The 18,578-nt window shown below is 40.9% G+C and overlaps 1 protein-coding gene across 1 annotated transcript in view; it reads left to right on the top strand.

The window, feature by feature from the left end:
* Nucleotides 1–18,578, top strand: part of LOC149224623 (putative serine/threonine protein kinase IRE4) — a gene marked incomplete at its 5' end in the record, with an annotated part of 486,106 nt that overhangs the window by 151,983 nt on the left and 315,545 nt on the right. Inside the window, 2 exons of the mRNA XM_089388232.1 lie at nt 13,029–13,169; nt 13,308–13,400. Of these exons, the coding sequence (XP_089244358.1) occupies nt 13,029–13,169; nt 13,308–13,400 (234 nt within the window). The remainder of the gene's footprint in view (nt 1–13,028; nt 13,170–13,307; nt 13,401–18,578) is intronic.

The raw sequence follows: 18,578 nt of genomic DNA, 5'->3' as shown, positions 1-18,578 counted from the left end.
TACTTTTATCTCTTTTTGTGCCACTTAATGAATGAAGGCCTCTCCACTGTTGAGCAGGTCCCAGAGACGTAGTCCAAATTGGTCGAACTTCGTAATCAAATCATTGTGTCATGGTTTCATGTTCTTCTAGTTACTATCACTAAGTTTGAGTGTTAAAATTGGCAACTAGGGCCAAACTTCATGTGGGTCATCTTATTCATGGCTGATAATATTTTTATTAGATTTCTCTCATCGAGAGGTGTAGGATTGATCTAAAGATCATCCGATTCTGATAAGTATTTATGGAGATATGAATTTATTTTGATTATGGAATTATTATCAAGCTGACCTACAACTCATGTAGGCTCAGAAGCCCAACAGTCGCATCTGTTTAAACATCAACAGTTGTGTATAAATACAGGAGGACTTTTCCTCATTCGTACTCATTCATCTCATCACATCTCTCTCTCTCTCTTGCGCAGAAAAGAGGCTCTTCTCTACTGTGCAGAAAAGAGACTCTCTCTCACACGTGGAAGGAAGCTGCTGAACCTGAAGCTGCAACTGCAGATCCAAACTTTGACCAGCGTTGACCATCAAACCTCCTCTTCTGAACTGCGTTGTAGGTCAATCTGGACCTCCTCTGAAGGTCACATTTTTTGGTGGTGGAATCAAGCCGATTTGACAGTCGATTTGCGAGATATTGACTGCCCTAGTTTTGATGATGAAGCCACTAATGCTGACGCTGCTGATCTAGGGTTTGCTACTGCTAATATAAATCAGATTTATTGTGCTATTTCTCTCTGTTGAATTATTAAAGATAAAAAAAGATTTGATCAAAGGGTTTCCCCATACATTGTGGGGTTTGTCCTTGGTTAGCTGCCACATCTTGTGTTTCTTGCCTTGGCTTGTTTTCTGTTGATCGTTTAATGTTCTATCTGCACTTTACTTATGCACATGTGATTGCTAATCAATGAATAATAATAAGAAAGAAAAGTAAATTACTTTAAGCATAGAACATAACATAACTTAACATGGTATCAGAGCTGAGGTGAAGACAATGCCCGAGCAAGAGCAAGAGCAATCATCGAAGAGAAGATTGGGAAGGCTATCCTAAAAGAACTATGGGGTCCTCATCGCTTTTTCCTGCCGTGGACAAGCTCCGTGAGAAAGCTGACTATCACGGATGGAAGATGTCTATCGATCTAACCCTAGAAGATCAAGGAGTGTTGGACCATGTGAGAGGCAATATTGTTGAGCCTCCATCAAATGCATCCGCTGCTGCGAGAAACAATTGGAAAACCGGAGAAGTCAAAGCAAAGAAGATCATTTGGGACTCGATTGATAAGCACTTGGTGGCCTACATTTGTGACCTGAACACCTCCAAGGAAATCTACGATAGATTGGTGAGTTTATTTAAAGTTAATGATGCAAATCAAGTTTTGTTTATTAGAAATAAGCTGAAGGAAATTAAGAAGAGTAAAGATGAGAGTATGCAAGCATACTTCTTAAGAGTTACCGAAATCAAGAACGATCTGCTATCTGTTGGGGAGACTATCACTGATAGGGAAATGGCACTCACGACTCTTGGAGGATTACCATCCGAATGGTACATGTTCAGGACTACTCTTCTTAACAATAATGTAATTCCTGGTTTCAAGGAATTAATGGCTAGATGCATTCAGTGTTTTTAAAACCGGAACCGGTGACCGGACCGGTCCACCTAATGAACCGGTTTACCGATCGGAACCGGTCTAACCGGGACTGGTTTGGTCTAAACGAACCGGTTCAAAAAAAATACATTAAATAATTAATTTTTAATGAAACAAAACTATTTTTAAGATGTAAAACCATGATTCCAAGCCAATAGAGACAAAATATGCAAAGTTTGCTCATTTATATACCATGCAAAGGTGAATATATCAAAATGGCACCGAGTGCAATACATATCATCGACAAAATAGCAAAATACATAAGAAATGAGGCTCTAAATGGCCTATAAAGTCCAAAAACAATGTTGCAAGCTATGAGGCCATTGGCCTACTACAAGTCTACAGTGTACACATGATCAATCATCAAGTCCATCACCACTACTAGACACAGGATCATCATCAGGAGCTACATAGACATCATCTGGTTCAGAGTCTGAGGTTGCCTCAGCCTGATCTGCAACATCAGTATCAATGCCACCAATGACAATAGAAGTGGACCTAATGGAAGCACGAGTTTGTCGACCTGCACGACTAGTGCCCTCCATAGGTTCCTTGCCTTTCCTTGATGTCGCTACTGATCCTGGTTCTGATGCCGCCACATAATCTGCCTCATCCCCCGCTAAAGCCATGTCGATATCAAAATCAGCCTCAAACACAGGATCTTCAGGCTCCTCCACCCATTCTGATGTTGGATCAATATCGTCCAACACAATGGGATCTAGATCAGGTGATTTGCTCATCATTTGGTTCCTCCTCAGTCGAAGGTTGTATTGCAAAAAAACCAAGATCATTTAACCGTTTTTGTTCCAAACAGTTTCTCTTCTTCGTGTGTATGCGCTCAAAAACAGACCAATTGCGCTCACAACCTGAAGCACTGCAAGTTTGACTGAGGACTCTAATTGCAAACCTTTGCAATTGAGGACACTGGCCACCAAATGACTCCCACCAATGTGCTGCAAAGAAAAAGACAATAATTAGTAACTTAGTTTATAATTTGAATTGTAAAGAACGTAAACAATTTTAACTTGAAATGAAAAACAAAATGGAAATTGGAACTGCTTACCTGGTTGGTCCACATCTCTTGCCATCTTTGCCAAGTTTTTGCCAAAAGTACCACTTGCCATATTGAAAATAGTAAGCTGTCTATGTATTTCCAACTGGTCTACATGGTTAGGGACCATGCGCTCCAAGCAATCAATCAATCCAGCTCTGACCTCCCCATCATGCTGATCTCCTAGCCGATTTTTATAGTGATACCTTGGGTTCAAAAAATACCCGGCTGCATGTATAGGACGATGGAGTTGATTGTTCCATCTGTTATCAATGATCTCCCATATACGGCCATATTTAGCTAACCTGTCCTTGTAAGCTGCCCGTATCTGCTCCTTTTCCTGATCCATAGCTTCATAAATGTAGCCCATGGCCAATCTTTCCCCATCCACCAACCTTAGCACCTTAACAAGGGGCTCGGTAATTTTCACAAGCTCTACAGACCTTTTCCAAAAATAAGTGTCTAACACTTTCTTTTTGGTGTCTTTTCCATCTGGTCTACGAGCCCACCGAGATTCAGACCATTCTTCAGAGGAAAACATTTTCTGCAAGTTTTTATGTTGACCATTGAGACATTGCAACGTGAGGAAGTGAGTTGCAAATCTTGTAATTGCAGGCCTAACAAGCTCTTTGCCCCCAGTGTGTTTCCTCATTAGGCTCAATACCCATGAGTGGTTGTAAATGTATTTTGTAATGCACTTGGCATGCTCTACAGTGTTTTTTACCCACTCCACTTTGCCTATATCCTCAAGCATGAGGTCTATGCAATGTGCAGCACATGGAGTCCAAAATATGGTCTTATATTTGGCCTCAAGCATCTTTCCAGCAAGAACATAGTTTGAGGCATTATCAGTGATGACCTGCACAACATGCTGCTCCCCAACTTCCTGAATAACGTTATCCAAAAGCTCAAATAGAAGGATTGCATCCTTTATCTTATCAGATGCATCAACTGATTTCAAAAACATGGTTCCTTGAGGGCAAGAAACAAGGAAATTAATGATAGTGCGGTTCTTTCCATCGGTCCATCCATCTGACATAATGGAACAACCTGTTTTGAGCCATGACTCCTTAAACTCAACCAAATACTCATCAATGGAAGATATCTCTTTTTGCAAAAGAGCTCCCCTCAAGTCATGCATACTAGGGCCTTTGAAGCCCTTTCCTGCAGCTATAACAGAGTCCCACATAGCTTGGTAATAAGGTGAGCGAGCAGCATTAAATGGGATATCTGAATCATACCACCATCTAGCAATGTATTGGTGAGAAGTTTCTTTGCATTGTTTTTTCCAATGTTGATCCAAAGTGGGTTGAGAACTTGGCTGGGAGGAAGTGGGATTAGATTTAGAAGAGGCAATGTTGGCAGAAGATGAGAAATAACTTTGGATGTTTGCTCTCTTTGTTCCTTTTGATGATTGGCCAACTCCAACAGAAGGATGAACATAGTGAAAGGGGTCATTGGTGGAAGGGATAGAAGTGGAGTCTTGAATCTCATAATCATCATACCCACTCTCTTTCATAAGATTCATGGCTTCTATTAATTCCCTCTTCCTTGCAATTTCATCTTGGATGGCCTTCTCCCTAGCCTTATCCTCATAAAATTTTTCAAGCTTGGCAATGTATTCTGCCCTAATAGGACCTAACAGTTCTTTTGGTGCATCACATGGCTTTACTTGGCCTCTTACCCCAGCCAAGTGTTGTTTCAACCTAAGAATACCCCCACCTCCAATAGATTTATGGCATAATTTGCATATCATTTTTCCATCAATTACATCACAATGAACCCATGCATTGTCCTTTCCTTTTGGAGCCATGTTTGCTTGAAATAATAACAATTTGCAAAGAAATCTGCCATTTAAAAAAAAATTGCAGCTAAGCAAAATGGAAAACCAAAGATAAATGTAGGAAAACAAATGCACATGCAAGGCTCAAGCTACAAAATTTGATAGCATATAGCTAGAGAGTTTATAGCATACATGATAGATCATAGAAGTGAGAAGTTTATAAGTATAACACATTAAAAAAAAATTCATGGACAACAGACTCAAATGAGGAATTATCAAGTGCAAATCCTTACCTGGAAATGCAAACTAGCTCCCTTAGCCTCCTCTTGAAGATGGCAACTCCACTGACAGCTACACACTATCTCCAAAATAGCTCCAACTTCAACTCCAAGATGACTACTTCAACAAAAACTCCACACTCTCCAAGCTCACAAACAAACTCACAAACACTCACAAACACTCCAAATCAGTTGTGTGAGACAAATGAGAGTGAGAGGGGTCTCTTATAGCAAGTGTGAGGGTGTTTTTGGAGGGAAAATACCTTTCCCTCCCCCCCAAAACCCCTAAACCACAAAACCGCTGCGCTTTTTGTCATTAATCGGTGGGCTGTCCATAAACCGGCCGGTTTAGGACGGAACCGGCTGGTTTTTACCAGTTAGGGCCAAATTTCGGGCACAGGAGGGAGCTGACCTGGTTTTTTAGGCCGGTTCGGACCGGCCAGCTATCTAACTGGCCGGTTTGACCGGTTACCGGTTTTTGTGGCCGGTTTTTAAAACTATGGATGCATTCAAGAAGAAACAAGGGTAGAAGAGCAAGAAATGCCCATGCCTAAAGGTCCTCCTGCTGCCTTTTCTTCTCATGCTAAGAAAAGAAACACTTCCGGGACTAAATCAAAAGGAAAAGCTAGACCTACGGGAGCAAGAAAAGGACGATGTTACATTTGCGATAAAGAAGGTCACTATCCAAGGGAGTGCCCTGATAGAAAGGACTCACACCGGGACGATGATCAAAATCCCTCTCATGGCAATCAAAGGAATAGAAAATTCAATAGCAAAGGTGGAATGCTAGAAATCAAGGAAGAGGACAACCATTCAAGAAGGCTAGAAATTACAGGTATGAATCCAACATTGTTGAAAATAAGCAGGATGAATATTATCTACCAGCTGCTCTATCTACCTCTGCTCCTTCAGACTCAATGGGAATTTGGCTCATTGATAGTGGTGCCTCAAGGCATTTCACTAGTTACAAAGAAGTTCTCCATAATCTGATAGAGAAAGAAACTAACCTGGAATTTGGAAATTATCCTTGGAGATAATATGAAATATCTCGTGAAAGGTGTAGGCAATGTCCCTCTCAAATTGAATCAAGGTAATACGATCCACTTACAGGATGTATTATATGTACCTGACCTCAAAAAGAACCTGGTGTCCATCTCAGCAACGAAAGACAAAGGCTACAAGGTGACCTTCAGGCTTCAACAATGGCATGGTACGTGTATCGAAAATAATGTTAAAGATGCCTTCACTCTTGGGTTTCGAGTTGATTCATTATATCAGGTTGGTGGAAGTCCGCTGGGTGTCATGTCTTATGACACATCCCTTCAGTCCGAACTTTGGCATCGGAGGTTTGCCCACTTTCATTATAAAGCTCTACTCGATGTAAGACAAATGGTGATGCCTGAATTCCGAGTAGAGATAGAAGGTGTATGTCCAAGATGTGCCGAAGGAAAGCTCAAAACGGGACCATTCCCCTCAAGCCAAAGCAAGACCTCCGATATATTACAGTTGGTTCACTTAGGCATCCCTGAGGTTGGCATTAAGAGGGAGACTACTACACCACATACTCCTAAGCAGAATGGTGTGGCGGAAAGGAAGAATCGTACGATTCTGGAAGCTGTCCGTGCCATGCTCCATAATCAAAGACTTCCGAAGTTTCTATGGGTAGATGATGTAACAATGCCTGATGTGGAGGAACCTATGGATCTTATTTATACACCTGAGCCTTCCTCTTCTAGGAAGAGGCCTACATGGCTTACGGGGCTACTTGATGATGCTGAAGGACATGCTGCACCCCGAGGAACCTTCCATGAAAGTAAAAAACCTAACAGATATCAGGGATACCTGACCATCATGAGCACGATCATACAAAATGAGCCTTCATCATTCTCAGATGTTGTCAAGCATCAAGTATGGAAGAATGCTATGACCGAAGAATATGAGTCTATTATGAAGAATGATGTCTGGGAAGCAGTTCCCAAACCCCCGGACGAGACAATTGTCACTTCTAAGTGGCTTTACAAGATAAAGCATGCAGCAGATGGAAGTACTGAAAAGTATAAGGGTCGTTTTTGTTGCTCGTGGTTTCTCCCAGAAGGAAGGTATAGACTATGATGTGATATTTGCACCTATTGCCAGATATACGACCATTCGCTCGATCATAGCCCTTGTGGCTTCACAAGGATGGAACCTACATCAGATGGATGTCAAGACCGCGTTCTTGCACAGTTCGATCAAAGAAGAGGTCTACGTAGAGCAACCCGAAGGATTTGAGATTTATGATCGAAAATCTTATGTATGCAGGTTGAAGAAGGCTCTTTATGGGTTGAAGCAAGCACCCCGAGCATGGTATGAGAGCATCGATAGCTACTTGATGAAGCTGGGATTCACTAGGAGTGAAGCCGATCCTAACTTTTACTTTAAGGTTGAAGATGACAAGCCTCTCACACTGGTGCTGTATGTGGATGACCTCTTTCTAACAGGTGCAGACCCTCTCATTCACAAATGTAAGAGGGAGTTGGCTTCTGAATTTGAAATGAAGGACCTAGGACTTGAAGTGTGGCAGAAGCCAAGGGAAATTTTCCTATCTCAAGGAAAATATGTGGTGAAGATTCTGGAAAGATTTGGTATGGTAGACTGCAAGCCTGTAACTACCCTGATGGAGCTTGACTTCAAGAAGTTAAGCGGTAGTGCTGCTGAACCTGTTTTACGAAATGCCACCGAGTATTGGCAACTCGTCGGAGCATTCATGTTCTTAGTGAACTCCTGTCCAAGATATATGCTTCGTAGTCAACACGTTGAGTCAACATATGGTTGAACCTCACCACATACATTGGATTAGTGCCAAGAAGCTGTTGAGATATCTTCATGGCACAATCACTTATGGGTTAAGATACATTGCCAGAGAGGTGAGACTACTTGGATACATTGATGCTGATTGGGCAAGCAATGTGGAGGACTGTAAGAGCACTTCTAGGTGCTGTTTCTCCTTGGGATCTGCTTCGATATCTTGAATGAGCAGGAAGCAGAAGTCCGTGGCTTTGAGCACTGTCGAAGCAAAGTATATTGCTGCTAGTATGGCCTCATGTGAGGCAGTCTGGTTGCGAAAGCTATTCAGTGAGCTGTTTGGATTTACATTGGATACCACCGTGATCCTATGTGACAACCACAGTGGGATTCGTCTGTCAGAGAATCCTGTATTTCATGATCGCTCCAAGCATATCAATATCAGGTACCACTATATTCGAGATATGGTGCAGCGGGGAGCTATCAAGCTCCAACATATCGGTGCAGATGAACAGGTTGCCTACATTCTGTTGAAATTTGGTACCGGAGGACAGGTGGTTCCCTTAGGCTTTGATCTTTGGCCTAGGGAAAAGTGTCCAAAAGAATTTAATTTTTCTCCTAAAGTAACTTTATAATTTTTATAAAGTTAAATCTAATTTAAAAGTGACTTTAAGTGATAAAGTTACTAAGTCTAATTTTAAAGTGACTTTTATAAAGTCAATGAAAAATTAGAAAGGAAAAGTGACTTTGGAAATAAATGACTAAGTGGGTCTTTATTAAAGTGGGGTGAATTAAAAAATAGAAAGTGAGATTTAAATGAGCATTTAATCTCAGCCATTGATCTAAATCTATTTCAGCCATTGGATTTAGGGATCACCCAAAAGTCACTTAGGGTTGGGTTAAGGGAGGAAAAGGAGGAAAAGATCATTCATTCTTTCATGAGCAGATTGAGAGAAGGAGAGCAAGAGAGCAAGGGAGATTTCTGGGCGGTGTAACAGCAAAGCTGCAAGCGGAGTTACAGCAAAGCTGAACGCAGAGTAACAGCAAAGCTGCAAGCGGAGTTACAGCAACGCTGAACGCAGAGTAACAGCAAAGCTGCAAGCGGAGTTACAGCAAAGCTGAACGCAGAGTTACAGCAACGCTGAACGCAGAGTAACAGCAAAGCTGAAAGCGGAGTTACAGCAACGCTGAACGCAGAGTAACAGCAAAGCTGAACGCGGAGTAACAGCAAAGCTGGAAGCGGTGTAACAGCAAAGCTGAAAGCGGTGTAACAGCAAAGCTGCAAGCGGAGTAACAGCAAAGCTGAAAGCGGTGTAACAGCAAAGTTGAAAGCGGAGTAACAGCAACAGCAACGGTGTAACAGCAACGGTGTTTCAGCAAGGCTGAGATAAGTTGTAAAAGTCTGTTTGTTGATTTTTTGCTGAACATTTCTCCTACTGTAAAAAGGCATTTTCCAGAAATAAAGAAGAGCTCTCAAACTGGTTTTCCCCAAGAGTTGTAGGGGGTTTTTCCAGGGTCAAGTTGACCAAAAATCTCAGTGTTTAAATGTGTTTTAATGGCTGTTTATTACTGCTGATTTTTATTTCTGCAATTTCCAGCATTCTGCAAAATTTCCAGAATTTGTGTTTTCAACAATATTTATTTTTTTCCAGCTTGTTGAATGTATGGTTATGGGAAAGGGCATTTAACTATATGGGAGAAATAAGGAAAAACTGAAAACCGGGGTGGGAAATGAGAAATTTCTACACATTCTGACAAAGCCCCTAGGGAAAGTAAAATTCCTGACTTTCCGAGAACAACTTGGTGTTGTTCAAAGACCCTCCGATGAGGGTCCTGTATGATGCATTGAGCTCTGGGAGCTCCGGGGGGGTGTGGGGTACTTCTTGGAGCGACATATGACCACAGGGTGATTCACTATCCCTGGTGGTGTACCTGTACACCTCGTGACGACTATGTAGCAGGATGATTGGTTCTCCTGTGAGGTCTGGATGATGTGTTCTCCATGACGACTATGTAGCAGGATGATTGGTTCTCCTGTGAGGTTTGGATGATGTGTTCTCCATGACGACTATATAGCAGGATGATTGGTTCTCCTGTGAGGCCTGGATGATGTGTTCTCTATGGCGATTGTGTAGTAGGATGATTAGTTCTCCTGTGAGGACAGGATTGATTAAGTTCTCTTGTCAAGGCATCCTACCCATGCAGTCAGGGACTCATGGGAAGTACCTCTCATCTGATCAATGAGCAGGGAAATGAAGTTAGGGACCATAGTGGTATCGATGGACGCATCGCTGTATCTACTGTACTCCCTGCGCTTGGATGACTTTCATTGATCTGGGATCAATGACACTGGTCTGGGACCAGTGTTAGGAGTTGTACCCACTATGACGTTGACTTCGGGTTGGTTGATACTGCTCTAGGACCAGTGGTACATACTCTGAGACTGACCTCGGGTCAGTGCAGTACTGGTCTGGGACCAGTGAGAGTGGTACATACTATGAGACTGATTTTGGGTTGGTTGAGACTGGTCCGGGACTAGTGGTACACTCTTTGAGACTGCGATAATGGTCTGGGACCAGTGGTAGGAGTGGTACCTACTATGACACTGACTTCGGGTCGGTTGAGACTGGTCTGGGACCAATGGGACGTACTCTGAGACTGACTTTGAGTCAGTGGAGGATGATACCGGTCTGGGACTAGTGGTAGGAGTTGTACTCACTATGACGTTGACTTCAGGTTGGTTGAGACTGGTCTAGGTCCAGTGGTACATACTTTGAAACTGACTTTGAGTCAGTATGATACATCCTTGATCATTTCTTCTTCTTCATAATTCAGACAAAAGCAGAGCAGAATAGAACAAAGTAGAGCAGAGCAGTACAGATCAGTACAAGGCAGAACAAGACAAAGCAGAATAGGCAGAATAGAGCATAGTAGGGCAAGGGTCAGGCTGTATAGGGCAGTGCATTTGTGGATGAATAGTAGCGACCGACAGACAGATTGCAGATGAAGTTCTCCCTAGTTGAGAGGGAGTGTTAAAATTGGAAACTAGGGCAAAACTTCATGTGGGTCATCTTATTCATGGATGATAATATCTTTATTAGATTTCTCTCGTCGAGAGGTGTAGGATTGATCTAAAGATCATCCGATTTCGATAAGTATTTATTGAGATATGAATTTATTTTGATTATGGAATTATTATCAAGCCGACCTACAACTCATGTAGGCTCAAAAGCCCAACAGTTGCATCTATTCAAACATCAACAGTTGTGTATAAATACAGGGGGACTTTTCCTCTTTGCACTCACTCATCTCGTCACATCTCTCTTTCTCTCTCCTGTGCAGAAAAGAAGCTCTTCTCTACTGCGCAGAAAAGACACTCTCTCTCACACATGTGGAAGGAAGCTGTTGAACCTGAAGCTGCAACTGCAGATCCAAACTTTGACCAGCGTTGACCATCAAACCTCCTCTTCTAAACTGCGCTGTAGGTCCATTTGGACCTCCTCTGAAGGCCGCATTTTTTGGTGGTGGAATCAAGCCGATTCGACGGTCGGTTTGCGAGATATCAATTGCCTTAGTTTTGATAATGAAGCTGCTAATGCTGATGCTGCTGATCTAGGGTTTGCTACTGTTGATATAAATCAGATTTATTGTACTATTTATCTCTGCTGAATTATTGAAGATAAAAAAATATTTGATCAAAGGGTTTCCCCACACATTGTGGGGTTTATCCTTGGCTAGCCACCACATCTTGTGTCTCTTGTCTTGGCTTGTTTTCTGTTGATCATTTAATGTTCTATCTGCACTTTACTTATGCACATGTGATTGCTAATCTATGAATAATAATAAGAAAGAAAAGTAAATTGCTCTAAGCATAGAACATACCATAACTTAACATTGAGTGATCAATTTAGAAGTCATCCAAGAAAGATAATGTTAGAGTGCAAAGGAGAAAAGTAAAAACATATTAACCGTTCACTAGAGCAAGTCTCATCAGTGTTTATAGTATGTAAAATATCTGTGTGGTTACTATTAGCAGAATACAGATAATAGCAAATTGGATTAATGATATTATATTTGATTCAATCTATCTGGGTGGAAGTCTTACAAAACTTTTCGCAAGAAACCATTTAGATGATTGAAATATTAAAGCAAGTTTTTAAACAAGGGAGACTTGCTAAATTTTAATTATGACAATAATCATTATTTCCAAATGCAATACATGTAACTCTATGTTGCATGAAACTTCTAGGAACCCGGCATTTCGGGCCCGTATCCATAGCCGAAACTCCAAAACTTGACCATCATGTAATCATCTGAGTTAATATAGACTTGTTTTTCCTTCTAAATTGTCATCTATGGGTCTTGTTCCCTTTTTTCTTGCAAGATAATGTGTTATTCACTTATATATATGTGTGTGTGTGTGTGTGTGACGTTTTGGCGTTTCGTGCAACTTAGATGTAACTTCATAAATATCAAGAATTCTGATTTTCATGGATCTTATGACATTTATTAAAATTGGATGTTGTAGTTGAGTATGCTATAGTGTGGAAAATGTTTTAATTAATTGGCAGTGACCTTCCTTACCCCTGATGGCTTAGCATTTTGTTATGGTAGAGCCATCTAAATTTCTTTATTCTTCTATTTGTGAAAGAAAGACGAATGTTACAAGGATTTTTTGTGGATAACTGGAAAAGATTAATGAGTAGTGCAATGCGACTGCTACACAGTGCTCCCATTGCATCATGAACTGAATACAATTTCCCAGATGCTAGACAGCAGGCCATATACGCTGTCAGGTTTTTCAACTTTATTGAGGCCTTTGTACTTGGCTGGACCTTATCAAGCTTCCCATTGAAACTTAAAAGCCTCTTCCATTCTTTAACCTAAGCTGTGAGTTCCCGCTGGTAAGTGCATACAGTTATTTGTTGTCTCAATCTGGAATGTAATGCCGGGGTTTTATTTTACTGACAATATTTTTTATGTGCTGCTTGTGACAGAAATACATGAATTATGCATTGATCATTACTCTTTGGTGGAAAATTTCTTGTTTAAAAGTTGTATGTATTAAAATAAAATGTACGTGTTCGAATTCTAGTGCTGAAAAATAATATTTAGAATGTAAGTCTTTGAAATCTAGTGCTGAAAAATAATCTTTGCATATGGATGCATCGCAAATATAGATACAAAAACATGGAAGAATATAGGTTATTTTATTTTATTTTATTTTTTATTTTTTCCAAATACTTTTTATAGAAACAGAAAATACTTGCATCAGCTGCAAATATTATGGAAGGATATAATTTACAATGTGAAGGAAATAATTTTCTATTCTTCTCATCCATGTGGCTGCACTTGCATATATCTGCATACATCAATCTGATAAAGCATATAATCCAGTCAAATCTTGAAGATTATTGTGATAGCATCTTGGTTTTATGTTGTAGGTACGTTTTTTTTACTCCTTTACCTGCAGAGATAACCTGTATTTGGTTATGGAATATCTGAATGGAGGCGACTTGTACTCTTTGCTTAGAAATGTTGGTTGCTTAGAAGAGGATGTTGCCCGTGTCTACATCGCTGAGCTGGTGTGTTGAGTCTTCACTCTTAAAATAAATGTTGATAATATGGGTGCTTATGTTTTCTACACTGTAAGGAACCTAAATTTAATCCACATGCAAAAGCAGACTAAAATTTTCTGTAAACTATATCTGTTGACCCAACAGGTTTTGGCGTTAGAGTATTTACATTCTTTGGGAATAGTGCATCGCGATTTGAAGCCTGATAACATACTTATTGCTCATGATGGTCATATAAAGGTGAGTACTTTGAGTGACAACACTGACTTTGTCAACTCATAAAGATGTGAAATTGGTGTTTTGCATAGGTAGAGAAAGTTTGTGATTATAAACGATTGAACCAAGGTCAACATGGATAAAGTCTTCTTCTGACTGCCTAGTAATTAACAGTAATGTAACTGTGTTGTCTACCGAGGCCACAATTTCGCCCGGGCAGAGAATTTCTCGCCGGAATCCAGTGAAAATGTCTTTCCATAAATCTGACTGGAAGTATTCAAATCATTTTTTTCATAGTGGAAATGGATTCAGCACCATCAAGAACCCGTGCGGCACCCAAAGTCATGAAGCTTGACAGCTGTAACCCAGATTTTAAAAAATTTCTGCCTTATTTTCTCAAAATCATATGCTGAAATTTTTATTGTTTTTTGGGCAAAATTGTGGCCTGTTTAGACTATGCATAGTGTAACATTCAAATTGTTTATTTTCTCTACTTTTCAACCAAAGTGCTATTCATGATTTGTCATAGTAAAGATAATGATGAAGAAGAAGAAACATCAAAGATCACACACGCTGCATGTAATAATAATGAAGAAGAAGAAACATCAAAAATCACACACCCTTCATGTAATAATAATAATATTTCAAAGATCACACATGCTTCATGTCTTGCTGTTCTTTACATAGCCCACAGAGTCTGTACACTGCAGAATCTGCTGTACAGCGGTATGAAGTATGCAGTCGCCAAGCTTCTTTGTACACAAGTGGCTTTCGCATCATACGCTCTCCAAATTTATTGCTACCTGTAATCCCATAATTTAACCATCCCGTCAATTCTATATGCCACACCGCCACTTCATTCTTGTCCATATACCCATTAATTTTTTAATCCAGCTGCCTTTATCACCACCTCCACGTGAATTTTCCGTGCACTAAAGTTGTACCCCTTTGAAAAGTCACCACTCTTTTACTTTTTTTAACTTTGAAAAGACATACATCTCTCTCTCTCTCTCTCTCTCTCTCTCTCTCTATATATATATATATATATATTAAGTTGCACAAAGGGCCAAAATGTTTTGGAGTTTCTGAAATAAGTACTGTTACCCACCATTTTGTGGGTGATATCCCTAGGAGAATTTTTTTCCTCCAAGATTTTCCTCAGCCGGCAGCCAACAACCCCTTGCAGCCACCAACTAGCTCGTTGTGCCATTTCTCCGCCACCTGAGCCAGCCATTTGGTCCCTCACCCATCTGTCAGGACCGTATGTTTGAAAATGGGCCTCCTGAACCTAAAGGTATGCTTTGTCATTTGGTAATTGAGTATTGAAGTTTGGTTATCATGGATAGTTCTGGGCATGGATTAATGGGGGGATTCGGTGGAAAGAATGGGCTAGGTCTATGCTCTTGTCCCCTAGATCTCTTTTGAATGTTAACCTTGTACCCTAGTCCCGTGGGTTCTCTTTTACTGACCTTTGGGTTTTAGGAATGGTATTACATGGGAAACCCTGATTTTGGTTGTGTGGTCCCGCTCCCTCATCTGCATATATCACTTCCCTTCCACTCATTATAACCCCATTCATCATTTCTCCCACCTGGGTCCACATTCCTCCACTGGGTCCACATAGGGTTAGCCTTCCCCCTCCCTTTGCCCACACCTTGGATCAGGCCTGGAATGATGCCCCAGAGGTTGATGCAGCTGAAAAGAAAAGTAAAAGCATAATTGGTCACATTCAATAGGAAGATGTACCACAAAATGCAAAAGATGGCCGGGACAAACACATTTAGCATGTGGGCAAAAGCCAATACATGAGCTCTACCCCATCATCATGGCCATCACCCTAGTTCCTATAGGCCCTAGATGAGCCTCCTTTATCATTCAAGAACCCATCATTGTCCCAACCCCTGGTGGGCAATGAACCACCCTACCTTAAAGGGGGTATCCATTGCTATACCTTACACATCATGTTCTTATACCTTGAGTCCCGAGTAGTTAATTAAAGAAAAATCATAAAAGACAAAAGGCATATAAAGAAGGGTGGAAAAATCAAGGCTGGGGCACCTCATGCACCACGATTTCTCCCTCCCATACATTATATACCCAAGTGTGGGCTTCCCATTTATTAGCTATCCTTGTACCCCAACATGTGGCCGAGGGTTGCCCCTTTCATTCCTTACTCCATTTATTTCTTTATCGCATGCCACCACCCTTTGAAGGATGTACCTTGGACATACTATCCCCTTTAAAAGTAGAAAACACCTAATAGGATGCTTGGTTAACCCCATTTGGAGCTTAGAGACATTAGCACATGCCAAAGCTCACTATGGAAGGGTATGCCGTTATGAAGTGCCCACTTGTTGTCCATGCTTTATAAGCTCTTTAACTCTATTTCCTTCAATGACTTGTTGTACTGGAAGACTAGGGGACACATTGGATCTTATGCAAGATTGTAGATGGTCTCCATTTTGGGTTTGGTCTCCCTATACGGGGTCCTAACCCTCTAGAGGGCTACATTGGCACATGTAGGGTGTATGTTGAGAGCCATGGGCCTCCACAACAATAGACAACACTCCATGGATCTCCAAAGATGTTCAAAGATTGTTCGAGATTCACCTATTGGATGAGGAACATGCACCTGGTTCACCTTTGCCCAACCAGTGTCACAGTTGTACCATGCACTTGACAGATGACCCAAGACTTGTACGCTGATGTGGCATCACTTACACCATAATCTGAGCCCTTATAGATAGTCTACATGCATCTTTGACTCACTTGGAGACCCATGAGGTCTCGTGTGCCCTCACAGCCATTGAGAGCACCGCAGGTTTATTACGTGGAAAACAAAGGGCCAACCCCTTGTCCATTACTTTTGGAAGTTCAATTCATCATTTTGGCACTTATGGACTTTATCAGGCCTTTTAGGGAGCCCAACGACATGCATTATTGATTATTCGACCTTTTGGGAGGTTTATTATTTTGTTTATGAGCTAGTTTGGTGGGCTTGTCACCAAAAGATAGTTATTTGCAAGTTATTTTAGTTGATGGGATAATGTAGTTTCAAATTAGGTAATTGGAACTCCTAATTTGTGTATAAATACGAGAGACATGAATTCATTTGGATCATCACTTGGATTGGATCATTCTCTCTCTTGAGAATTTCACATTTCTTTTTTGGAAGACAAATTGGAGCATTGATGGATTTTCTTATCTTGGAGCTTCTTTATTGGAAAATGTATTAATGGTTGGATATGTTCTCTTACATGTAAGTACGATATCGATGCTATTTTCTTTTACTTTGTCACATACATTGATCATGGGATTTTTGCTAATTTAGGGCCAATTACTGCTTCATTGTGGAATTTTTTTGTATATAGCATATATCTGTGTATGGGCCATGTTTGTTGAATGAATTGTGTTAGAGATCAAGCTTATCTTGATAAGCCATCTTCGTTTGCAAACAAAGTATAAACGCTTTAAGGTCACTTTCTTTTTTGCCCTAACATTGGATGAAGTTGCCCTTAGAGCCTCCTTGAGCTAGAAACGAGATCCTTCTGCATAATTATTTTTGACTCCATATACCCAAAAGGAATTAAGCACTGGTCCTTCTCTGATGATCACCTTAAAACCTTTTTCTTCACCTTTCCCCCTCTTTTCTAGGTCTAGCCACACTGGGCCACCTAGGGCATCACTTTTCGATAAAGTAGCCATAGAAAAAGTTCGATCTCCTAGCCTCTACTACACTGGTGTGCCCTCAAGGTCTCCTCTAAATTTGAAGAAACTCCGATGGTGGGATTGTGAGATATCTCAAGCCTTAGCTCTTGTGAAAATTCCGGAATCTAACACATCAGAAACGCCTATTGCAATTTCTGGTTTACTATCTCCTACTTGTTCTTTACATTAACAAGTTATTTAATTGCATAAACATCGAAGTAAACACAAATGCAACCTTCACAGATACAGGTCATCCACTGAAGTAAACAAAAACAATAACACAAGGGACACTGTTATTTTTGGACAATTGTCCCTGGAAAAACCCAATTCCGGAAAACTGGTGCAAGATACAAAGGGTTTGTATTATTAAGTAGATTCGTGAATACAACTAGGGTACCAAAAATGGCTCACCCAACAGAGAATGTCCTTAGTAGTAGTACCTCTATTCGGAGACAGATATTCAGGCAAATCAGCAGTCGGATGATCAACCCCACAATGATTCTGACTGTTCTTTGTGTTGGACAACGAAAGCTGCTCCAAGCACTGCTTTGGAATTGTGTCACCCTTCAGGAACTGCGTCACCCTCTCCCGGCTCAAGATCTGCTGATCAACTCCTAGTCTACCCCATAGAATCTTCGAGTTCTGCCTCTGAGGCCCTTTGCGTCCTTTGCGTCAGCCTCTATGGCTTCTGCATCAGCCTTTACGACCCTCTGTGTCCTCTGCAATGGTTCCTTCGGCCTCTGCGTCAACCCTTCTAGGGCATGCGCTGTATCTCCCGACACTTGACTGCCTCTCTGCTATGTATTCTTCAGCCTTGGATGGAAATCCCTTGCTGAACTGCCCCTCACTGCAACTGATCACTAACTCGATTTCCTTAGCAAACCCAACCCCAAAAAATCGAATTTTCGATCTCTCTTGGTGTGTCTCTAACTAACCCTCAAGCCTCTTATACTTTTCTTGTTGACAATTCAATGATCGAGATTAAGTCCTTAATCAATGTCTAAGATTAGAATTGGCTTGATCCTCGTCACTTAGAACTTTCTCACCCATTTTATATTAATACACATTAAAATTTTTATTTTCCTAAGTTTAGACTTAGGAACCCATTAAAAATATTAATTATTTTAATATCTCTTCATCCGGGTGGAATTTCTCCAAACGACTTCTGGGTCTTGGAAATCTCACGTGTCTTAGTCTCTCCACCAAATTTCATGGCTAGAGCACATCCGATGCTACCCAAAATAAACAGCTCTGAGATCAAACTTTGCCTTGGTGTTTCCTAGGCTAGTACCTCATAGGATTGATTTGACACCTTTAAGTGGAAATTCTTGTTTTGATCCTTTCCTCTTCCTTATTTAGGTTAAGATCATCATCGGTTGCTAAGCTCCCTCCCCTTAACCCAACCTGGGTCTACTTAGTCCCGTGTGGTCCCATATCTTTGAAAAGTCAATTCTTCAAGAACCACTTGGGAAACCAAGTTCAATAAGGATTGTA

Source organism: Pinus tabuliformis, chromosome Q (genome assembly GCF_031772625.1).
Source record: "Pinus tabuliformis cultivar Carrire ecotype Pingquan chromosome Q, CPIR1, whole genome shotgun sequence".
Classification (NCBI taxonomy): Eukaryota; Viridiplantae; Streptophyta; class Pinopsida; order Pinales; family Pinaceae; genus Pinus; species Pinus tabuliformis.
This window is presented reverse-complemented; position numbering and strand designations above follow the sequence as displayed.